The 25,856-nt window shown below is 40.4% G+C and overlaps 2 protein-coding genes across 4 annotated transcripts in view; both read right to left on the reverse strand.

Moving 5' to 3' along the window:
• The window catches only part of yjefn3 (YjeF N-terminal domain containing 3), a 37,729-nt gene extending 19,589 nt beyond the window's left edge, over positions 1-18,140 (reverse strand). The window contains exon 1 of the mRNA XM_068319902.1: positions 17,794-18,140. Coding sequence (XP_068176003.1) covers positions 17,794-17,852 — 59 coding nt within the window. The 5' untranslated portion in view covers positions 17,853-18,140. The remainder of the gene's footprint in view (positions 1-17,793) is intronic.
• A 1,703-nt stretch (positions 18,141-19,843) lies between these two features.
• gatad2ab (GATA zinc finger domain containing 2Ab) overlaps positions 19,844-25,856 on the reverse strand; it is a 28,160-nt gene continuing 22,147 nt past the window's right edge. Inside the window, exons 3-11 of one of the 3 annotated variants that reach the window (XM_068318933.1) lie at positions 25,232-25,355; positions 24,986-25,117; positions 24,669-24,740; positions 24,357-24,473; positions 23,993-24,169; positions 23,606-23,855; positions 23,096-23,496; positions 22,748-22,973; positions 19,844-22,457 (exon numbers count right to left, since the gene is read on the reverse strand). In XM_068318933.1, coding sequence (XP_068175034.1) covers positions 22,324-22,457; positions 22,748-22,973; positions 23,096-23,496; positions 23,606-23,855; positions 23,993-24,169; positions 24,357-24,473; positions 24,669-24,740; positions 24,986-25,117; positions 25,232-25,355 — 1,633 coding nt within the window. In that variant the 3' untranslated portion in view covers positions 19,844-22,323. Of the gene's footprint in view, positions 22,458-22,747; positions 22,974-23,095; positions 23,497-23,605; positions 23,856-23,992; positions 24,194-24,356; positions 24,474-24,668; positions 24,741-24,985; positions 25,118-25,231; positions 25,356-25,856 lie in introns of all 3 variants that reach the window. The other 2 variants (XM_068318932.1, XM_068318931.1) reach the window with 2 other exon arrangements.

Consider the following 25,856-nt stretch of genomic DNA (forward strand, 5'->3'; position numbering starts at 1 on the left):
GTTAATGTTGACTGAATATTGACAGGGCCACTGAAACCAGCTGGGCATGAATAACATGATGTTTGTTGTATGTCAGGTCAGTCTACCATCCCACAAGGCCTCCGCTTTACACCCATTAGGCTTCAGATGTCAGGGCTGGTTAGTTACGGGACACAGTGAAGCCGAGAAGAGGAAATATTTTAGGGTACAAACAAGGGAGACAGAAAAATAGAAGACCACACATACAAGAGTACTTGTACACACAAACATACATACAGTATACAGACAGATATTAATACTAAATAGATTACTTTTGTAATAAACCAGACTTTACCGTCAGTATCTTAAATACTGCTAAAATAGTGCTCAAAATATACTGATAAATAAATATAAAACATTTTTAGGAAAAAAAATAATATTTTTAAGTAATTTCTGTGTAAATTAGCAGATATCTCATTATCATATCAGGACTGAGTATAAACAGGAAATTTTTTGTTAAGTGAAAAATAATTAAGTGCAAGTTTAGAAAAAAAACAAAAAAAAACCTACTGCACAGACTAAAATTTTATCCCCACAAACAATGGTTCAAACACATTGTCTGAGACATCTGGTTGGAATTCTTCAGAGAAGCTGTTGGAGACTTTAAGGGTCTGAAAAAAGGAGCAGAGCCTTTATTTATTCTAAGCAGTTTAAACATTAAAAGCCTGTTAGATGGATCTGAACTAATCCACTTCAGAGTCATTTGAGGATTAGCTAGAATATTGTGATCACCCATATGAGAAGCAGACCGCCGCTCGGTTTAATTAACAACACCAGCATCAGCAGCGAAGGATGATACCAGTGTGACCCTCCATAGAGCAGATGGAGAGGACCGTAGCTAATAGGTGTTGACTGTCAACTAGTTTTTTCCACAGAAGCAAAGTTCAAAAAAATAAAAATGTTTACACCTACTGCACATGCGATTTTGTTTTGTGCTTAGCCGGGAATAGACAGTCTCGGGTGAGGTTCAGATGTTTTGAACCTGCAGGGCATTTGATGAAATGCCATGTCTCTTTTTACATCTTTTCCCTTGCCAATTTCGCCCCCAGTGGGGCAGATTCAGCTCTCAAAATAAGGGAGCACAGCCGACTTTGTTTTCTTATGGCGTATAGTCAGTTAGTAAGGACTGTTTTGCTTTTGATTATATTCTACAGTCCATCAAAGAAACATAAAGATGTAAACGTAAAAAATAACACCTCAGATCATTATGTCTTCCAATGTGCCAGACACATCTAGATCTGAACAACGCTATAAAAACATATTTTTCTTTTCTGGAATATATATATTTTCATGAGACAATTTTGAATAAATAAATATAATTAAAAACAACATTCAATAAAAAAAATAGAATAAATGTCACACCAAACAAAGCAGTCAAGCAAATATCAAGTTGTGACAATGCCCCATGGACAATGCTTATTTTTTGTGATGAAATGACTCTATAGAAACTGACTTTTAGTTCATTCTGAGGCCAAAATGTAGCTGGTGTATCTGTCTTAACAGCAACACAAATAACACAAAAATCCAATAACAGTATTTGCAGCATTTGCATGTCACTCACTATCAGAAAACCATGAAGGCTGAACCCTGCTATGTCAGAGAGACTTCAATTGTAGAGCAATTATGGAAAATGACAGCCATGACTAATTTCCTGCAGTGTCAAGAAGCAAAAAAAGTAATAGCAAGATGTGAGTTAATTTGCCTTACTTGAAAACCTACTTTAGGTAGTGTTATTTCATGAATAGCTCTCAGGGAGTGCTCAAACTTTTTGTGGATCCATTTTGAAATTATAATTACAGACAAATCCGCAGGAGCTAAAGACGAAAAGGAGAGAATTAAAAAAAAGGGAACATGTTTGAAGTCCTTTCACATTCATATTCATTGTTTTCCCATCGAATAATCCTATGAAAGTGCGTCTGTGCGCGTCACTCTTGAGTCATTTCTCCTTCAGCGGGCAAACTATGGAGTTTTTCCATAAGTAAGTCAGGTAGGTCAATTGAAATGTAGCGCAAGCAGCCAAAAGAATAATAATTAGAAGGAGCAGCATCACAACCATCAGTATCTACTGCATTTAAGTTTGGCTTGCGCGCCCTCAAAATAAATTAGGTGTAATTTCTGATCGAACTAAATGTAAACACAAACACACACAATTTGTAGGTTATGTATATTTAATAAGCGCAGCAGTAGGAGAATCATGAGAGGGACCAGAGATCCATCACATCGAAACTGGCATTCGATCGACCTTTCCCAGCTTTCACAAGCGTGCGTCTGCACAAGAGCGCGGCTCAGTATGTGCGTGTGCGCATGCGCGGATGCATCTATGACGCTGATTTTTGGGTGGCAGGTGGCTGTGGGAGAAACGTGTGAGAGATGCAAAGAGACCAGGGGCTGATGGCGGAGATGATGAAGGGAGTATTCTTCAGAGGCTCTGAGCGATGATAAAAAGTGATGACGGTGATAGAACTGAGAGTAAAGATGTGAAGCAGGAAGGAAAACTCCAAGCAGAGCAGGTCAGTCATAGAGGAAACAGGACAAACTGGATTTCACCTGAGGAAGATGAAGCCATCTGTCAGTCACACGGACGTGAATGCTCTCAGTCAAGTGTGGTTTTGCACAAGCAGTTAAACGACTTCTGAATATATTGCATTCAATTCTAACTGCTGATTAAACATTCACCCTTGGCATCCTCCTTTATGCTGACCGACACATTTGCGCGTTAAAGGTTTGGTAGTTCAACCCTAACCTCGGGCCACCAGCGGCTTTTTGCGCTGACAGGCGTAGGAATAATATATGCACATGTGGCATTTGCCATACATTTAGACACAGAATGTCACACAAGCTGTGCAGCCCGGAGAGCGCACCAGGGTGCAAACGTATGAGAGATGGCTGTGCGTGTGCGTGTGTGCGTGTGCGTCAATCTAGGGACATGCATCTGGTGTTCTTCTGGTGTGTACACGTCTGTATACGCCCAATCCCTTCAATATGAAGGAAAGAGGAAGGAGTAGGAAGAGGAGGCGCAGAGCAGTGATGTATCAGCAAAGCAAAACAGTCTTTTATTACAGATGGGAAAATCATCTGGAGAGACATAAATTAGGAGACCCACCACAGTGAAGACAACAACTGCTCTCCACGTTATCTTAATTGCAGGTAATAATGAACTTAAATAGATTAGATAGTTCAAATCCCCCACAAAGGGCTCATCTATGTCCTGCAAACAATCACTAATGGTCCAGGTAATTATGCAGAGACAGAAGTTAATGGCTCTTTCAGTCATATCATACGCAGCAGTATTTTTATATTGACCTGCATGACAGATTGTCAATAATTAATCTTCTGAAAGCTAATCTCTCTTTGTAGACCTTGAGTGTTTAGGTTAACAAAGGAATGTGTTTCTTTACCTGCTATTGCTTCAAAAAAAAAAAAGTGCAGTTCTCCCTCTCCACACGGGTGACAAAAAATATGAAAAATAATAAATTTAACAAACTGGAAAACATTTGCATGTCAAAGCTGCTGAATCACAATGAAAGACCTCAACACTAAGCCAAAGTTTATTGACAAACTGCAAGATTAAAGATAGATTTGCTTGTTTTGACCATCTGAAATGTTGCACTGATAAACCTGGTTTATTTATGGTTTATTCACACAAACAAAAGAGAAAAGTGAGTCCACATCAAATCATTTTACATTTGGAGCAGCTGCTAAACCCAGCTGGATTGTTAGTTTCTGCTGTTAACCTTTACAAAGTAAAGAGAGAAAGGAACCACACAGATTTAGCTTGAGAACTGTAATGCTGAAGACAGGAAGGAGGCAGCCAAACAGTCCCATGTACACATTACAATAGCTGTGCAGACACAGCTTTCTCTCCTGGTTTGCAAAGAGAGTGGGTGGAGATCTTTGTCTTATGAGCAATCCTGTGAGCAACTGAGCAACCGATTGCATGCTTGTGGTACGATACATATTACCCAAAAAACACTGCTGTATGTTGTACGTAATTGGTTTCTCTTTCTGGGGCCTGTTTGAGGTAGTATGGGGTACCGGACCCCTTGATAAGGGCTGTTCGGTCCCTGGACGACCGATGTCAGAGTTTAGTCCGCATTGCCGGCAGTAAGTCGGATTTGTTTCCAGTGAGGGGATGAGAATCAGCACCTCCAAATCTGAGACCATGGTCCTCAGTCGGAAAAGGGTGGAGTGCCCTCTCCGGGTTGGGGATGAGATCCTGCCCCAAGTGGAGGAGTTCAAGTATCTCGGGGTCTCGTTCACGAGTGAGGGTACGATGGAAATGGAGATCGACGGGCGGATCGGTGCAGCGTCTGCAGTGATGTGGACTCTGTATCGGTCCGTCGTGGTGAAGAAGGAGCTGAGCCGAAAGGCAAAGCTCTCGATTTACCGGTCGATCTACGTTCCTGCCCTCACCTATGGTCACGAGCTGTGGGTCGTGACCGAAAGAACGAGATCCCGGATACAAGCGGCCGAAATGAGTTTCCTCGGCAGGGTGTCCGGGCTCTCCCTTAGAGATAGGGTGAGAAGTTCGGTCATCCGGGAGGGACTCAGAGTCGAGCCGCTGCTCCTCCGCATTGAGAGGAGCCAGATGAGGTGGCTCGGGCATCTGGTTAGGATGCCTCCTGGACGCCTCCCTGGTGAGGTGTTCCGGGCACGTCCTACCGGGAGGAGGCCCCGGGGAAGACCCAGGACACGCTGGAGAGATTATGTCTCACGGCTGGCCTGGGAACGCCTTGGGATTCTCCCGGAGGAGCTGGACGAAGTGGCTAGGGGGAGGGAAGTCTGGGCTTCCCTGCTTAAGCTGCTGCCCCCGCGACCCGACCCCGGATAAGCGGAAGAAGATGAATACAAATTTACAAATTTAAGTCATTTGGGTTACAGATGTCATTTTGCTGGATGCTCTAAATTAGCAATTATGTTAAAACACCTGAATGAATAAGTAGAGCCACCATCTGTTTGTTTTTTTTAATTTTGGTGCACTAACTCTTAAAATGTACATGTCAACAAGACTATGAAATTTAGGTTTATTGATCAATCTATTTTAACCGTGGGAATGACGTGAGAGTTTGTCTGTCTATGTGTGGCCCCGCAAGGCGGATAAAAGTGGCTGAAGGTGAGGCAATTGTCTCCTCTTCAAGAAGATGAACGCATGAATGAAGGAAGGAATGAAGGAATGAAAAAAGGAAGGAAGGAAGGAATGAAAGAAGGAAGGAAGGAAGGAAGGAAGGAAGGAAGGAAGGAAGGAAGGAAGGAAGGAAGGAAGGAAGGAAGGAAGGAAGGAAGGAAGGAAGGAAGGAAGGAAGGAAGGAAGGAACCGACAAGCGAATGAACAAACGAATGAATGGGGTGAAGGTGTCTGTGTGTATGCTGGTCATCATAAAAGCAGCAATCATTTAAGAAAAACACAAAAATTAGGTTTCTGTTTGAGCAAAAATAATGTGTGCGCAAATAGATCTACACAGCCATACATCTTAGAAAGGCTGACTGACTGTCTTTCATTATCTGTGCTTCATTATTTCCTCTGGCAGTGCTCCTCCTGTCCGGAGGGGTTTGATGGCCTGTCTGCATTAGATGATTGTGAGTTGACTGATCGGTCTGAGTCCCTCACGTTGTTTTCTTTGTCATTGTTTGCTTCACTCAGTATCCCCATTAAATGGCTGGCTTCCAGGTCACCAGGTAGTCTGTTCATCAACGTATCCAGGAGGCATGAATTCCCCATCACCATCCACTGATCATCTCATTAGGATTACTGGGAAAAGATTATAAATAGATCTCATCGCTGTTTACATTAGCTGAGAAGCAGAGCTAGTAGTTAAGGTTGTTAGGGAAACAAGAACACAAAATGCTTGGCGTCTAATCAAATGAAATGTTTTTAGAGTCATTAAATCTCTTCATCTTACAAAAACATAATTCTTGAGTCTGTGTTTTTAAAAAACATGCATTTTGGAGGCATATTAGAGATGCTTGACAGTAGCAGTTTTGTCAAAACACAAAAAACCTACCATTAAAGTAATTACATTTCAATATTATTACAGACATTGACAAGACTCAGCTATAATTCTGATTCATATAAACTATCAGTGAATGGGAGGGGATGGTACAACAACAACAACAGAGAGCTACTGAAAAGACAAATCATTTACCTAATCAGAATTCAGTGTTGCCTGTGCTCCTCCAATGGGAAACTAAACACAGCCTCTGCAGAGCGGTGCAATGAACTCAGTTATTGAAAAGTGGGAATGTTTTCCCAGTTGCAAGCAGTGAAATTCTAACAAAAAACACACTGAGAGGTACAGCACTGGATGAAAACTGGATGCTGTCTTCTTCAAGTCACCCAGACACAGATGCATTTACAAAAAAGTTGCTAGATAAAGAGAATAGAGAGCTAAGAGAGATTAATATGGCATTCTGAATCACATATGTGCTCCTGATGTCAGTATACAGAACAACGCACTCTCTCAGACTGCCAACTACATATGTAGCTAATATTAGTGGCATTATGTAGTATGTCCATGCTTCATTAACACCTAGGCTGAAGTAAATGTACACTGTGAGTCAGAAGAATCTGGTGCTACACGTCTAAATGGTTTATTTATAGGCCCTACAGAAACTCAGTGATGTTTTATCTCTAACCTGTGGTTGGTTTCTTCCTATTAAAGACTGACAATAATGTTGGAATTGAGGACCATTCCACTATGGGCTGTGGCTACAAATAATGCTGTGTTATACACAGAGGCCATGTCTTGTCGTAAACTGCATTTCCAAACAACCTGAGTCAATAATGCTGAAATATCGCAATGCATTCACGTAACACAACATTTTCAGGTTCTCTACAATTGCAGCAGATTGAAGAAAGAATTATTTCCTTTTTATTAAATTTAAGCATAGTAATTCAAAGAAAGTTGAATGGAAAAAAGTAATTTATCATTACTGCACAAAATGTCCCAAAAAGCCAGATAGAAAATTTAATTTGTTTCATGGACTTCTTGCTCATTCGGTATACTGAACAAAAAAGTTTGTCAATTAAACTGAAGAATTGAGCTTGAATGTCAGTCAAAGAAACATGTATATTTAATAATCGCTCTCAGAGTTGGCCTTTTGATGTAGCTGTTGTTGTGTTCACACTATTTCTATTATTAACTAGACAGAAAAGATGTTAGACAAGAGGCTTCATCCAGTTTTTAATTGAACAACAAAGGTTCTATCTGCCCAATATTTAGAAAAATCAAGCATTTGGAAGTGTCTCAGAGGCTAAAGCAACTGTTGTCAATAACTGTCCTGGAGATTACAGACAAATACATGTGTACATCAAACAATATGCATCTTTAAATTGACACGACTTCCTCCTGAGATGGGATCTTGGCATTTACAAGGAAAAAGACTCACATACGAGTTCACAGGCCGTCAAAACAAGGAGACTAATCAAAGGAGTATCCAAAGGAGTCATCAGTGGTCGACCTTCACATGTAGGTTAACAAGATGGCACAGCATCAGGACCAATCTGGAGTATCTCCTCTGAGCTCACTCCAATATAAGGAATGCAAAGACCTGCCTCACTATACTCCGAACTACAGTCACCCCATAAACACAGATGAAGAAGTTAATGTTAAGATGCCATGTCAGATTGAAATTTATCATTTCACTCTTACTCATGCATTTTATTTCGCCACTCATCGTCCTCCTCATATTGATTTTCTAGTTACTGGTGGTTTTCATTCCCATACTGTCATCATGAAAACATTTCTTTTATTCATAGTCTTAAGAATAGCTCTGACCTCTGTCAGAAAGTCACCAGAAGGGTTCAGACAAACAACAAAACACCCTGAAGGAGCTGAGACTGAACCTGAAGAGAACTGTTGTAACAGAAGATACAGTGCCAGGCATTTGAGGAGCATGTATTATTGAAGAAAAACAGACTTTGCAAGATACCGTTCCACAAAAGGACATCAAGGTGCTACCTTTGTGTTTCATTTCATTTCATTTCAGCGATGCAGAGGTGTGAAAAAAAAAGAAGACATTTTTCCTAGAAGATGCTGAGAGAGAGATAGATCCAATGCTCTTTATGGGACTTAGCCATAGGCCAAAAACATGACTTACAGACTAAGAAGATTGAGTAGAAAAAACAAAACAAACAAACAAAGGGGATAGTTCGATAGCTTCAGATTCTTATCTGATGGGTTAACAAGGTTACAAGCTGTATTAAACCCCAAACCAGGCTCTGCTCAGATGATACTTCCACAATTATTGAAGTATGAGTCTTCTGACCTAAACAAGCAATCCCCAAAACAGCTCTGATAGTAAGCAAACATAATTCATGATCAGATTCTTTCTACTCCTGCTACAGGTCGGACAGACAATTGGATGCAGGAAGGACAAAGAGGACTCGTCAACCAAAGCACTAGTCCAGCAGTTTGAGAAAAAAATGAAATAAATAAGATAAAAGCTGCAGCCTTTTGTTAACAAACCACCTCTTTTTACAATTGAAAAGTAAAATGTGATAAGCACTACATCTCACTTTTGTGAGCATCAGATTCAGATGCTTTTTCCAATTTTCACATTTACCATTAAAACAGACTGCAGGAATAGATGAAACTATACAAGGTGTTCCATCTTTTACTCTAGCAGGAGTGCACTTTTTTCATCATCTGATATATATTTATGTTACACTCTTCATGATTATGTCTGAACTCTGTCAAAGCTAAAAACATGGACAATCCATTCATAAACATTGTCCTTTGCTGTACTCATTTTTACTAATTTTCTAAGGAAAGCTGTGTGTTCACTACTTGTCTTATTCACAAGTACTGTTATATAACCAAGCAAGACTATAAAAAAAGAAGAGAAAAAAGAACAAGGTAAGTGGGAATGACAGAATCTCAAATGACAAGAAAGAAAGACAAAAGGAAAGAAAGAAGGAAAGAAAGAAACGACTTACAACATGAACATGTGTGCATGGCTTAATGAATTAGCTCCTGGACAAACAGTGACTATAATTCTTAATAACCCTTAAAGTAAAGTCGTCTTGTGACCGGTTTCAAGGATGGAAACTCGCTTCATGACTGACATCATTGTATGAGTCTCAGAATGAATGAAGCTTCAGGCAGCATACTTCTTTCCTATCGCCTCAGCTGCATTTACAGTATTAGGTTTGAAGGAATTATGCAGTGTCCTTTAAAGCTCTGCAAGGGGTTTGAGAACAAAATCAATAAGTAATTTGAATAATCAATCCCTGACACGGGTCGCATTTGAAATCAATAATGCAAAATAAGATGGAAGCTCATGTTGGATGTATGGCGACTTTTCCGAGGCGTGATGATGGAGATTAAGCTCAACAACAAATCTGCTATATCTCTTTATCTCTGTGATGTTATAGATATATACAGGGGAGGATGTTGTAAACAGTAAATCCATTATTTAGATGACTCTTGTTCTGCATTTGCAGTGAATCTAATCAATTTAGTTGGTTTATTATTTTATTTTCTTATTGCACACAAGGGACAAACAATACATAAGCACTTAAAGAAATAAAGTAGCAGGACCTCCAGTTGGGATATAAGCATGAATTAGAGAATGTGATGCAGTTAGCGATTAGTTCAACAATGAATAGAAATAACAAGTGTTGTTCAAATCTGACCCTTATTGTTCTAATGGAAACAATGGAGTGATTATGTTATTTCAAACCAAACACACGTGCACCCACATGGACACACACTGCACTCCCTCCCTCTTATCAGCGCTCCGTCTCATGCCTGTCAGCTCGATTAACAAATTACAGATGCATCCAACGATACATCCCAGTCTGCACATGTTAAAGTTAGCAGAAAAACAGTGTCACATGTCTGTCTCTCTCATGCAGACACATTAACACGTATTGGTCGGTCACATCTTATTGGGCAGTTAATATGAAGATGTGGTATGACTGTGGCAAAATGATGAAGACTCCAAAAAGTGTCAAACTCAAATTTTAGTGGAGAGTGAAAAATCATAACTTGTAATTCTCTTCCAGAAAAATTAAAAGAATAACAAAACTTTATTTGATTCATTTGTTGTAGAATTCATATTTGTTTAAAGGTAGCTGGTGATGATTCATGAATGAATCAAAGTGTAGACATGAACAGACAACATCATAATATGTAGCAAATAAAACCCTGGTGATCTGTTTTATGGAGTTTTATGACTACAAATACTTTTACATCTTCTAATGTTAAATTATGTGGAAGGAGGCACTAAATCACTTTCCACACGATGTCCAGTGGGTAGGTCACTCAGACACACGCGTCTGCATTCTAGACCCATTTTTGATTGCATTGTTCTGTGTGTTTTGTGTGGACACTCAACACAAGATGCAGGTTGTGCACAAGAGCATTGTTTGGTTGAATATGTTTGATTGCATTGTTCAGATCAGAGTGAAAACAAGCAAAAAATAATTGAAAAATCTGAGCAATGTAGAATTGAATCACAATATAATTTTGACATTTAGCTAAAGGTTTCCCTGCCTCTCAAGTACCACTGGTTACCTTTTAGTTTATAAGTACTGGGTGCGTAGAGTGAGGGGCCTGGAGGCGTTTAAATACTAGGGTATGTACAAACACACACACACACACTCACACACACACACACACACACACACACACACACACAAACACACACATACTTCATTGAATTTCATGTGAAGTTGCCACTGAGCTCGTCTTACCAGAGCAGGACCTTCAGGGAAGCATCAAAAACCAAACTCCAAGTGTTACCAGTCATCACTAAAGCAAGACTGTTTCAGCCATCTTCTGTTCTAACATGGTCATTGTGAATATAATGTAAATCTAACTGGGGTTCCACTGGGAGAGAACATTGTTTTCAATCTCATGTTTCCCTAATATGTTCTGACATTCCTGAGTTTATTCACATCGTGGACGTAATGAGGAAGACATGTCTCTGGCTCAGCTTTCCTTAAATGGCTCATTTGTGTTCTTCATTACTGAAGGCCACTGCTTGGAGACGCATTTCTAATGAAACCAGAAGGGATTTCTGCTCCGGCTTGGTCAAACAAATGTCAAACAAGTGCTTTCAAATCTCAGGAGCTCAACCTCACAGGAGAATTGCTTCATCAACATTAACACCAAGTTTCTGCATTATTTTCACTGTATGTCCAATTAGCCAGCAAGCTCCTTCCATACATTAGCAACTTATGTAAATTCTTGTATTTACTGTATTTTCTAGCTACACTAACAGCATGATGCTGATGGTGGTGATATTTATTGTATTTTTCATTGAAATATGGAATATGCTGGAAACTAATATGCTGGTAAAATTATTGTCAGAATGTTTGCATGGTAATGTTTACATTTATCCTGATGCTGCATGAAAAAACATGTTAACATGTTATCATGGGAATGTCCACCCCACAAAAACATGCATTTTTGTCAGCTAGAAAATAACATTTGTGTTCTGATTACAGGGCACATCAAAGCAGTCGTGTAGAGGAGTGGGCATAATATTACTGTCATCAGTCGTAACAGACGTTGTCATGGTAATGATTACAAGTTGGTAAAATCAGGGCACTGAATTTTTAAGATCACTTATACTCGATGAGTGCCCAGTTCATGGTGGGGTCGACACACAGAGAGGCAAACAAATATTCACACTCATGTTCACACCTACAGGCAGTTTCTAGTCAGCACTGCTTTTTGGACTTTTGGAAGAGTATTTAAACTCAACATAAAGAAGTCCCAGTCCCGTGTTTATACTCAATAGATCTATGTGTCATCACTGTGGAAAATAAGTGATTACATAAATGACCCAGTATTTTAAATTAGGCTATTTCAAAAATACCCAGGAATGACTTGTTCCCCTCGATGTTGAGAGGCAGAATTTTGAATGTTCTGGAGTTGCCTACAGAAAACTGATTTTTGTTCTGATGGTAGATTTCGTAACAGACCCAGAGGTGCAGTAGTGGAGACATTTTAAAAATACCAATCCTTTGTATAGTACACTGCTTTCCCTCTGATGCTCCATGTTAAATATGTTAGATTCAAATAGAATTTTTGGACGTGAAATATATGTGGATGGGAGGAGTGAATTGTATTAGTGTAACAATGATATGTTCAGGTTTCACCAGATTCATAAACAAAATGGTTATTTATGATGGAGAGATTCACTCTGGGAGACCCCAACAAGCATATTTGCATAAAACAAACAATATCAATCAGGGAAATGCATTATTTTCTCACAAATATAATCACTGTGCTTTGTAAAAACTGACACCAAATGCATTTTTGTAAAATACAAATAACATATTGCTAACATTCTTTATTCTCTCCAGACAACGTTTCCCTCCACACCAGCATATATCATTAAAAGTCCATTTACATAGATGGCTTATCGTCTGTTGGCCTGAACTAGTTTAATATTTAACTTAGCATTAAAACGTAAATGGTACATAAACAAATATCTGTGTATGTACATTTGTCATAGGACTATGTTTGTACAAAGACAGACAGAACCTGTTGATCCACTGCTATTGCCAGAATGAAGTATTGTGATGAGAGTGTTTTTTTCCAGCAAATACCAAAATAAAAACGCAGTACAACACAGAATGGTGCTCCAACCAAAATGGGAATTTTTTAATTGATTCTCAGCTCATCAATACAGATCAAGTGGGAAACAGCCGTCAAACTCATCTCTCATGACCCTTTTATACTCGCTGGTCCCCATTCTTGTGTACGTGTCTAGGTGTGTGTGTGTCTTTTCTTGGGAAAACAAGAAACATTGGATTTCCAGGTGAACATACAAATCTTTGTCACCACCCCAAAGTCACCATGAACCCCTTCCTATCCTTCCTGTTTTGTACAATTGGGTTCTCCTCTGCCAAACTTGAAGTGAAGTGTGACCTAACCATGCATTATTTCGCTTCAACAGTATGAGTCTGTCTGATCATTTATTCATCACTTAGAAGAGAAACGTGTTGGAGATATAGCAACATGTGCCACATGTTTGCAAACAGAATCTTGTCTTAAAGAAATCATTAACACATTTTATATGCACACAATCATATTCTCACTAATTCAGAAAAAGCATGTCATCATTTTCCTTATTAGAACACATTATAATGCTGTACGTTCTTATTTTCTTTTCCTTTTTAATACACAATGTGTTCATTATCTAATGTGTATTTGTTTGGCAGGAGTACTTTTAATGTAGACAGATAGAGCCTTCGGCTGCATCAAAGTGCCTCATAAGCTCACTCCATTCATACTTTGTATAAACCGCACCATGATGCATTTATAATGCTGATACAAAACAAGCAGGTGAAAAAAAAGACACACCAGCTCTTCCTTGAACAGCCTGCGTGAAAGGTGCTTCTTTCAGATATGTGGAGCATTTTTCTTTTACTTTTTACAGGGGAAAAAGCTCTGTAGTTAAGATTCTTTTATTTTAAAAAAAGGAAAAATAAATAAATCCAGCCGAAATTTCCAGCAGAACCTACCTATAAGAAATAACAATATAAGCATGCTAGTGATGTCACTTAGGAGATGCTAGCACATCTTCAGGATCTACCGCAGGTCAGGTTTTATTCTCAATCCACATGTAGCTGTCAGGGTACTCCTTACATTGTTAACTCACAGCTTGTAAATGCGACACAACTCTGTGACAGAAATACAAGACTAGATTCAGTTGAAACCAAATCATCAGTCCTCATTTCATCTTGAAACCAACCCCCTCTCTCCGACGCTATCATTTCAGACATGGGAAATTGGGAACTCTTACACCTGATCTGAGTTTAATGGGGAATTATAGCCAGACACTACACTCGAAGCAAATCATCTCTTTCCACCATTTTTCCTTTCAGCATCTCCACCCCAATCATTACATTTGCCCTATAAATAAATGCTGTCACACAGGGAAATGGATCTGCCAAACACAGGAATTGGCAGTGGGGAGCTCAGAGGAAGGCCAGAAGAATAACACTAAGCCCAATGTGCCTGATTAACAAAGTAGGACGCATGAGGACAGGTAAAACCAGACAGCCTGACACACTGGCAGCAGCTCACATGGACAGGTAGGTAGAACAGCATGTTGGAAGATGGACAAAAATATCTCACACCAGTCAACATTTCCAAAGGTGACTGGCCCAGGGCCTCAGGTGTCGTGGGCAAAGGTGGAGAGGTGGACATGAGAGGGAGTACATTCATCACTGTCAGAGCAGGCAGAGCAGGAGAGGTTACTTTAATGCTGTGTTGAGTAATTACACAAACCACCGCATTATATTGATAACACGTCGATGACAGACATGAGACACCGCTTGTTGGCAGAATTAGATTTTTTTTTTTTTTATTCAGTCTTTCTGGAAATATTTATTTAAACCAGAGTGAAGCTAATAAGTAATTAATCACAGTTATGTTCTCAATTTTTTTTTTTTTTTTAGATTTCTCCTGCTGGTCATTTCTTGTCACTTGACAGATACAACAGAAGAACGACTGAAGTAGAAGAGAAGGATAAACAGAGGTAATAATGTTTTAGTTTCCTTACATAAATCCCACACATAAGCTGTAAAATCGCCTTCCGCCTTTTAAATCATCAACACTAGCTTTGAGACGTGGAGCACGGAGACAGAACCAGATGCAAAGCCAAGCACCCATCAGTTCAGTATGTATGAATTTAATGTATGAATTATGTGTTTGTTAAATCTGTTATTTTAGAGATGAGCAGCGCTAATGTTGGACTTATCTTTCAGCAGTCGTAACCATTATCAAATCATAACAGCCACATTTAGAATTTCATGCTGTAACTTAATAGATTTTTGTTGCCTCTGGCAAACACATTACATATATTTTTATATGATTATATCAGATTAATGATTGGCTTTATCACAAGTGTGTCCGGGCTAAAATTAGCCCCAGCAGAAGGAGTTTGGTTTTTAAATGAATCTTCTCATGATTCCAGATATTGTTTCTATTTTAGTTTATTAATGAAAGTCCCAACCCGGCTTAAGCAGGTTGCTTCAACAGCTGTCAGTTATTGACATCATCAGTAACACTGATGGATGCTCATTTAAGAATGAGTTATTAACATGGGTAAATCTAAAAAGCAACATGTGCACATACATGCACATCCTGAATATAATGGAGTCACTATAATCAGTTTCCCCAGTAGTATTATATTGGGGCTTTAATTGACTACCTTTATTGACTGTCAAGCAGCCCCTATGAGGCTCCAGAGATCTGAGAGTGTGAAAATGGGGGCAAAGCCTCCTGGGTGATAGTTAATCTGCCATCCACTGCTTAGATGTCGACACACGGGGGAAGAATGTAAAAGCCGTCTGTGCAACAAGTTTAATTACATAACTTAATGAAGAAAGTAAGAAAAGCTCATGAGTGGATGACTGGCATGGAAATAACACAGAGACAAGGAATGGATGTCAAGAGATAGGAGGGGTTAAATTAATGAAATTGAGTCTGAGTGTTACTATAGATAGTGATACTGATTCATAGAGGATATAAATCATTCTGTATGATGTCTATTATTAGGCACCATATGTAAATCCATGTTATAAAATAAATCCTGAGCTTTCAGAGCTATTTCTGCAGATAAATGATCAAAGGATAAGAATTAAAACCATCTATCCAGGCAATGTTAAGTGCACCATCCTATCTGAACTGAGCCAAGAAAGGTAACAATGATGTTTCCTCCTGCAGGCAGCACACTCCAGCAGATTAACAAAAGATACGAACAGAAAAGCCACAAATCATTGAGGCATTCAGCCTCTAATCCTGTCATCACACTATAGAATTTACCACTATTATTTGTCTTTAAAGGGCTGTGTTCCACCATCTGAGGGTTTGTCTGTGCATGACTTCATACGGTCGTGGTTACAAATCTATTTGATACTGCACAGAAATAACGGCCAGCATGGGGGAAACATCAAACGTTGCTTGTGGAAAAGGAGGACTAACTAATTTAGCCTTACACTTCCTTACACAGTCATTTAATATTTGGCCTTTGCTATTCTGTCACCAATGTAAACTTTATGTACATGTATTTTCAGTGCAAATGATAATAAACCCGCTTAGTTGATCTTTGTCAGGTGAGTAAGGCTCTATATAACATACTATGAACGTTAGACACCAATTCATTTTCTTCTCCCTCCGCTCACAACCTGTCACACTCTTCTTGAGCAAATCATTTGTAAGTTTTCCAGGTTTTAATAGTGCTGTCAATCATGTCAGCAATGAAAAGACTGCCACCCACCTCCACCCCTTCAGTGCCTCCAACCTGCACTCCTGTCCATCGCCGATCAAATTGTCCAACCAGACATTTTCTTTCTAGAAAGTCATTTCCACAATCGTGAGCCATTCCTCATTAACACCATTAGTGTCTGGGCTCCATTCATATTGGAAGACCTAATTTGTTGGATGGCTTCCTTTCACGATCCACCGCCTGCTGGTATATTAACACTAAAGTCTGTTCCTTCTGTTCACAATAAATTTCACCTCATTCAAATGTTTCATTCTGATTTTACCTCTTAATATTCTCCACTGATTAAAATGTAGTCTTTTGGTGACCTCGGGTGCTGCAGTATGAACTGAGCAAATCAACTCAGAACAAGACGGAATTGCCGTGATTGAAAACACTGAAAGGTTTAACTGCTAAACTACAGCTTGTGAGCATTTGTGGATGTTTGCAGGACAATGCATACTTGATGAAAAATCCCTTTTTTTTTATGAGACCACAGATGTTTTGGTCGATTTGCATGTGTCCTCAGTTATTTACTGACATAATGCTTAATCCAACTGTAAATAGAATTTATTGTGTAAAATCAATGTTCGCTTTTATTCATTTTGTGTTACTGAATGTTTTATTTCAGCCTTTGTTTCACACATATTAACCTGTGTAATTTATTATCTCTTAAAAGCTGTAATTCCAAGAGGGGTTACAGACTGAGATGATCCAAACAGATTAATTAGTGTGAGTGTGAGTAATGTCTGTGTAGGTGTGCACACACTTATCTTTTTACCTGCTGGAGACCTTTTGTGGTATAAATATCGACTCTGCCACCTGCAGTCATTATGAGCTGGTCCTAATACACTAAATAAAATACCCTGGTTTTGACTTGGAGGAAGAGTCACGGAGTAAACTGAGGTGAAGTCTGGGTCAGGGTAGCCTGTCCACAATGAATGAAAGTTATTGAATCATCTAAACTATTAAATGTATGTGCACAAGCACATAAATTTAATGCTGTGCATATTATTAGAATCCCGGCGTAAATGTGGGCACCACTGGGCAGCCAGTGGCACAAACACATCACGGTAACCTTCAGCTGCATAACAAACTGATTATCCGCCTCATCCAAACAGACTGAATCCCAACGCTTGGTGGAGTTGGTAATATGAGGATAATTGAATAAAGGCTCATATCAGTAATAATCAATTTGAGGCTTCAGTGGGGGAGGAAAAGTGCAACGAAGAGCATTCAAGTTAGGTAAAGCAGATTAGGAGTTCCTTCAGGCACACCAAGGTATTTCTGTGGGCATTCCAATCGCTACCATTGTCATCTTCATCAGTACAGGTAAAAGTGCAATAGTTAACAACACAAGAGAACTTTCATTAAATATTATACTTAAATAAATGATCAGTCTTGTGAATGCATCTCTTGGGTCATCCTCTTCATATATACCTCTGTCTACTTTTCATTAAACACCGAGTGGTGAGCTGTCCTGTAAATAGCTGACAGTTAAAACAAACAGAAGAGGAAGGGATGTAGCAGAAAAGAGCAGGTGCATACCTGAGGTATCGCAGTGGTTCTATGGTTTCAGCCTCTGCTTCAGCTGAGCTGTGGTTCATCTTGTCCGTCTGTTTTCACCCAACACGGTTTTAGTAGATATGAGAAAGGATGAGCTTAGCCACCTCAAAGAAAACACTTCCTTTCTTTCTCTTTGAGTATGACTGAATGAACACACTGCCTAGCTCTATGCCTTAAAAAGAGACTGAGAATCGGAAAGAGCTTCCTCCCTCTATGGCTCTCTCAGTATATGTGGGTGGCTGTTGATTGGTTCAGACACTGGAAGGTAATTACTGGCTGCTCCTCGCTCGGAATCTTGCCTATCACTGCCTCTCCTCTCTGTCTTTTTCCCAGTGAGTCTCTGGTTCACTCTCTTAAAAACCAGCTGGCTCTGTGTGTGTCAGCTGCACTCACTGGGAAAACCAGCCAATTAAGAACCAGGACCCATGATGCTCGCTGGCTGATTGGCTCAGGCTTCTGCAATCATAGTTGTTCAGTTACCCAGGATGCAGCCTCCCCACCCTCCATAAAATTCACACACACACACACACACACACACACTGACACATGGTCCTCGGTGGAAAAGAGAATCTAGAGCAAAGAAACAGTCAGTGCCTAACGGACAGAACATCCTTCACATGATGGTGAGAGATAAATGAAGCTCATTGCTACGGCTCATACTAACACTGTATTGCCTGAAGGGGGTCACATGAAACACACTGTGGAGTTCTCAGTGAAAATGAATGAACCCTGATGGGACTCTGATGCGTTCAGATTTGATCATATGTATTTAGGGCAAACATGAGAGACTAAAAATCCCCTCATTGAAATGTAAATATACAACATAACCCAGCAAATGCAGACACAGAAAGCAAGGGGATGTATAGTAGTAACACAGGGAGAACCTGTGGCTGCCAAGGAATGAAGCTTGTAAGTGGGTCGTGGTGATAAACAATACCAGGCTTTCTTCTGTAAAGGTCTCCCCTCTCCCTCCCTCCAGTTTGCTCTGACTATAGAGTTCATGGTCAGCTCCTGCAGCTCAGCCCAGAGTCATGGCTGTGGTCTCTACCAACGCCACGACGGAAGTCTCTCTTTTCTATATTCCACCAGAGATTCCCATTAAGAATGAGGATCAATATGATATAAAATCCGTCCTTGCAAGTGAAGGCAAACAACTGCAGCAGAATGTTGGCAGGTTCTGCCACCTAGTGGTCATACTTTGTTCTTGCAGTTTTGAACAAAACGGTCTTTCATACAAAACAATGTGACAATAGTGATACTGCAGCTGCTCACTAAACCCAGGTTTTATTAACAGGCTGCATTTACCTTTGCGAGGAACAAGTTTGAATCTTTAAAATGTTAAAAATGGATGTGTTTTTTCCTTTAATCCCGATTACATGGAGAAGTTTGTAATGGTTTATTACAATAAAGTATTTACAGAAGTTTTCTCTTTTTCAGATCCGCTCGAGGTCTCTCAGGCATGCGAATCTACTGTATGTATAAATACCGTTTCTCCGGGAACACTAACATAAGACCAGTTGTTAATAATCCAGAACCTCCCATACCAGTGGGAGAAAATGAGAGATTTTTCGTAACTTACTTTTCACTCTATCAAGTCTGTCACACAATCAATCAGCACATTTTTGCAAGTAATTCCTTTTGAACTGACATAATTAGACAACATATTAATATAAACTAATATATGAATGCATGCAGGGAGTTTAGGTTCCATGCAACAACTAGTTTCACAACATACATGTCAAGCTTTTCAGAAAAAAGCTCAAACATTAGCTTGTGTATGATTTCAACTTTCAACTTTGGTTTTGAGTGTGTGAACCTACACTTGTAGAAAGGATTTTTTTTTTGTCTAGTCCTATATGATATTAAATATAAGCTTGGCAATAGACCAAAACCGAAGTTGTTCGTTTCCAAAACCACAAATCCAAACATTGACAGTCAGAACAGAAAAAAAGAAATTATGATTCATGTCTAGAAGTATCACTGAAGTTCTGATGGACTTAAACATCATATATTAATCACCAGAACAACCATGAACAAGGGGTTAAAATTAGTTTTTATTATTTCATAGAGCAAAAAAAAACAAACAAAAACATTTCTCATACAATGTATTATCCTTTGGGGCTACACTGCAAACAGCAGAGCTTCAACCCCAAATTAACGGAATGGTGATGTTGTTGAACAGCAGCAGCAGCAGGCAGTAGTCAGGACAGCACAAGGTTACACCTAGGGTATAAAATGATGGGTTCATTCCAGATTGCTTATTTTGCATCCACAGGAAGCAGACTGCCATTTTCTACCTGTCAGGAATGTACAGACAACCTGGGAGAAGCCTAGAGACTACTTTGAGACAGAAAAACATGACGTTGAGCAACTGAAAAATAAATTTTATATGTTTGCATTTCCATCTGCAAAACTGTTCATAATGCATTACAGCACCATCCTTAATGAAACCCAAAATGTTAAATGATGACATCCCAGCACAGAGGGGTTCAATTCCACCCGTCTCTGTAATGGAGCCTGACAATAATTGGTGAATTTAAAAGTGAATTCTAGATATAGGACACAAATTCAACAGGACAGCAAGACGCCAGGTTTGCAATGACAATGTGACGAGATGATTATGATGACCTTTTAAATGTGAAAATTTAAAAAATGGGATAGACAAAAGAAAAAAGTCTGCTGGGGTAGTCAGACTGTGTTTGTAGACTTGTATTGCTTTCAAAACACACATATTGAAATACACATATATGTTACCAATGTTAATCCATCAAATTCAATACATCAATATTCTGTTTAAATGTGAAATTTAGTGACAATTTCCCTTCAGCCACTAAAATGTCTTAACAAAGCCACTGCTGTGTGGCACATTCACAGCAACTGAACTACCCCAGCGACTGAATCGCAGAAAACAGCACATTTCTATTAAAACCACTCCGTGAGTTTAATGTAGGACATTTTGTACTTCACCAGCTTATCCTGTGCTGCTGCGACCTGATAAAAATGCAATAGAGCTTGTGTGAAAGGCATAGTTAGCTAAATTTAAGGACCTGACATAAATCATACACAACTTGATGTTAAAGACTAAGAAATTCTGTCATTTGTTGCCATAAGGTTTTTTTTTTCTTTTTTTTGCATAACTACATTCTGAAAGTTGTCCAGCTTCTCTCAGACCAAATGGGAAGGTTAGCGTGAGACACTGGACACACAATAGAAACAAATCCGTTTAAGTGGAGATCAATTCAAACTTAGGGCATACAAATATAACTTTACTAGCATGACCCTATAAATAAACCCAGAGACAGTTTGTCTATAGAAGAAAAATAATGCACCACAACCTATGACTAAAAGCAAAACAATGTCAAAAATATGACATTCCTTACACCCCCTCAGTTTAGCATGAATTCATGTTTCTAGAGAGGGTTCAAATAAACTAGAAACCTTCTAGCAGAAGGGATTCCATTTGGGCTCCACTAGTTCTTTGGAAGTTTTCTTTTAACAATATTCAATAAGAATAGTCCTCCAAGCATACACTCTGTGTCTTTACATGAGTCGAAACCTTAACCTTTATTCTCCTCCTTCATCTTAGAAAAACAAAAGTATTTAAAAGTAGGCCACAACATGAAACCCATCAGATGTAAAACCACCTCAACAGTAACAGCCTGTAAATTCAGACCTCAACAATAGGCCACTTCCAAAGTATTGGGGAGCACAATATTCCAAACACAGTATATGACTTGTAGAAGAAAAGACAAAATTCTAACACTCAGCCATACAAAATACTCCAACACACATTGACTTTTCTACTATGCACGCCGTGAGAGAAGAGGCAGTCTGTGTGATGATATATCCTTTTTACAGTCCTGTTTCATTATTCAATTTTGCAAAGCTGAAGCAGTTATTCCATGGATGGTCCTCGAAGCTCAAACACTGTCACTGTGATGAGGTCTTCAGTTTCCATTATGTTCTGTTCAGCCACAATTGACCAAAGTCTGACTGGCTCAGACTTGAGGGAGGGAGGGAAGGAGAGTAGAACGTAGGGCGAGCGTTTTGCCGTGATAATAGCAATTCTTGTTTTTTTCCTCTGCCTGATCCAGAGGCAGTGGGGCTCAGAATTTTTTTCCCCCCTCTTGGAAGGTTCACCTAATACCGCAGGGAGGGAGAGTCAACATCGCTTTAGATGTTTGTCAAATTGTACAAGACCATGTAAATCCAAACCCTCATTAATGGGTACCCATATTTGAGGGATTCATTGCAGTAGAATCCCAGAATCCCATGCTGTCACGGAACAACTCCGACTGGGGAGGAGGGATTTCGGTAGGTAAATGGTAGCAGAAATATCTGAGGAAGAGGTGAAGGATTGCCTGTATCTCTCAAATTAATCAGGCAAATTCTCCTCTGCACCATTTGAACCAGAGGCAGAGTTCATAGACCAGATTACAATGATAGAGAGAATGGCTGTTATTGACATTAGGAGGGGTAATAGTTATGATGTCAGTAGGAAGTGAGATTACACTATTTCCATGTGTTTGCTGCCTGGGAGATAGAACGGGAGGGTATCATGTCCAGCAGGTACTCTCGCTGACGCTCAACAGCAGAGGTGCTCTTGTGGGCAGACAAACTGGGGTTAACGTAGGCCATAGTCACACCTGTTGGAAAATAAAACATTGGTGGTCAATTCATTGGAGATCAAAACATCAAACACATACAAAGCAATTTTACTGATGTAAAAAGAAGCTCAAAATGAAGACGAGTGAAAGTATCTTGCCCCCTATGAGTGGTAGATTTACTCTAAAGTTAAAACCCAATCATAAAGAAATGGGAGGAGAGCCTGAAGAGTGACAGCCCAGAAGTCCACCAAGCCCACAAGACAGTGATTACTACAAAGAGGAGCAGAAATCTTGGATGCTGTCAGCCCAATATCTTCACATTTATCTACCTGCATTGCCACCGCCCTGCTTCCTCCATGTGGACACGTTGCCTTGGTTACTGCTGCTGCCACTGCTGACCTTTGTCCCCTGCTGCAGCAGTCGCGCTGCTGCGTGCTTACCTTGCCTGCCACCCAGCGCTGCTGCAGTTACGGCGCTCTGCAGCTGAGAGGAGGTGAATGAGTGGGCAATACCACGAGAACCCACCGCAGACTGGACACTGTGTGACAGCTGACTCTGCAGGAACAGACACATTGATGGGCGATGAGATGGTGCCGGTGTAAACAAACATGCAGATAAATAATGCTAATAGGAATTATGTTTCAAAAACAGCGTTGAACCATCATCATGAAGCTCACCTGCTTAATGGTGGAGTGGTGGCCAGCCACAGACTTGTGGTGCATAGCAGCCCTGACCTGCTTGTACTGCTGGGAAACCAGCATCTCACTCTTGGACAGTGAGGAAGAGGAGGACGAGTTGGTTTTAGAGACAGAGGAGGAAGAGGAGGAGGCAGCCTGCTGGAGGATACGCTGTTCTATCTCCTGCTCTTGTTGGAGTGCCTTAACAAAGGCTGCCTTCAGCCGATTGGTGTGCTCAGCCTTGAGGGCCTTCTTTTGATTAGACGACATACATTGGTCACAGAGGATGGTCCCAGCTTTCTCCTTTCTCCACCGAGATGTAAAGTCCGTCTTACACTGGGCGCAAGTGTATGGCTCTTTGAGTACGGTGCCGGCCATGGCTGCAGCTGGGCCCAGATTACCTATAAAAGAAACAGAGGGCTTATTTAGCAAAGATGTATGAACATCTTTAGCCTACTGTTCAACCTACATTTCCCATGAACTTGTTCTTTTGTGTAAAGATCTACCCACCTCTTCCATGCATCTCAAGAAGTTTTTGCACCACCTCCTCCAAGCCCAACAAGTAGATGAACTCGTTATTGGCTGCTGAAGGCAGGAAGTTGAATTCTGGAGCAGGAGGCTTTGGTGGAGGAATCTCCAATAGCGTCTTCTCCAGTTGCTTACGCAGTGCAAGCTTTGCAGCTGCCTGCCGGCTAGCTGGAGAGTCATTGACACTAGAGTTTGGTGACACCGAAGAGCCCTTTAAGTTGTTTGGAGAGGCCTGGACACAAACACAAAACCAGTTCAGCGATTGAGGATGAAATTGTTTGTGTGACCATACACCTCATAGCTCTGAAACTTCTCAGTGGAAGAAAATCCAAGCGAACATGGATACTGACTAATGTATTGTGTCCTCACCTGAGGGATGTTGACCATGACATTGCTGTTAGCCACATTAGCCACCCGGATGAGTCCCTGCTGAATGATCCTCTGGCCTTGGACCTGGACGTTTGGCACAGAAGCCCTGGGTGCTAGCAAAAGCGGTGGGGGTCCCGAACCACTGTGCTGCTGCTGTTGCTGACGGAGACTGGCTATCTGCTGGGGAGTCATTGCAATAGGCTGATGGCAGCACACACACACGGAGGCAGTGATCACAGATGCATGTAGGGGATGAGCAAGGTGAACAAAAAATAAGAAATTAACTAGGAGCTCTTCAAACAACTACTTTTCAAATGTGGGCTTGAATGACAATTCGCATTTAACAGTGACTTGGACCACTAACCTGGGCTCCCCTGACCAGGGGTGGCATGACAATCTGAGAGCTGTGTTTGGACGGGACATGTTGCCCACCTCGGACTAAGGGAGGGGGGATCACTGTGCCTGAGCTTCGACTTGTCACCTGTAAACACATGAACGCGCATAAACTGTAAAGCCTGTTAAAAGCAGGCAATGAAGGCAGTGCAATTGATTTTGTACACGTGAAACACCAGTGACCCAACAACTGTTATTCAGTTTCCACCTTGAATGAGAACTAAAGTAGCTACACACTGATCCAGGTTTGCAGCAGGTGGCTCTAACAAAGTGTAGCAACTACCTGTAGGGGTCCTTTGTTTGATGTGATGCTACCTCTCACCAGAGGAGGAGGAGTAGCTACGGAGCCACCCGCCTAGAAGAACAGAGTGTAGTGTTAGTCCATGAAGTTGTTTGTTGAAGGCATGAAGTTTTTTTTTTTAAATCGCCATGGTGTACTTTGGAAAACACAAGTGAATTAAGACTATAACTGTTATATCAAATAGCTGTTGTGGGTTTTAAAAATCATGATTTTAACACCTTCCATTTGGTCTAATCCTGTTTGACCGTTGTGCTTTAAAGATATGCGATTCACTATCAACACTCAACCGGGGTTATTACCTTCTGCGTTGTGCTTTCCTTCTGAATCTGACTCTGTCGCAGCTTCTTGAGCAACACCAGTTTGGCCTCCTGGAGTCTCAGTTCCTCCTTCAGCTGCTTGATAAAACGCTCCCTCTCCTCAGGAGAACTCTTCTGTTAATGCCAAATTGTGGGGGAAAAACAGTTTAGAAGTGTGCATATGTGTGTGCATACCTATGTATAAGTCTACACAATGATTTTGTACTGTATACAAAGTTATTTTCCCACCATAAGTTTATCAGTGTCTGTCTTCGTGAAGCAGTGGCCATTCATTAGGGGACTGGAGGGCTCATTGTCTGACAACACAATCACATCATCCGGCGATGGTGGCTGTCGCTCTTTCTTAATGACACTGGGAAAAGAAACAAGACAAAAAAATGCTGAAAATGTTTTTCGGCATCAGATAAAGACTGAGCACTAATTTTAATCAAGACAAGCAGTTCCAACAGACTGCTCCGACTGTATGGTTGTGTGTTACATCCACTAGATGGCAGCATTGCATGATTTCATCAGGACTGTTGCAGTACAAATGTGCATTGAACACACAAGAAGAACCAAGAGATCAATAATGGAGTAATGGCGGCAGGGGAATATCGAAACAACCCATTGCCACCAGTGTAAAGTAACATCAACAGACAAGACCTCCTGCTCTCTCCCGTCCAAAGACGTTCACCAACATGAGAAACCTAACTGGTTCTCGTTCCAATTCTTTTTCCATGCGAGGAAAACGCTCAAAGCTTCAAATGTTATGCAGCTTTTCCTGAGGCTCAAGGAGAACAAAGGCGACAAACGGCAAGCTACATATGCATCAATCAGGGGAGGGGTGGAGATAAGACGTTGGGGGAGGTATTAA

The sequence above is a fragment of the Antennarius striatus genome, chromosome 7, assembly GCF_040054535.1.
Source record: "Antennarius striatus isolate MH-2024 chromosome 7, ASM4005453v1, whole genome shotgun sequence".
Lineage (NCBI taxonomy): Eukaryota > Metazoa > Chordata > Actinopteri > Lophiiformes > Antennariidae > Antennarius > Antennarius striatus.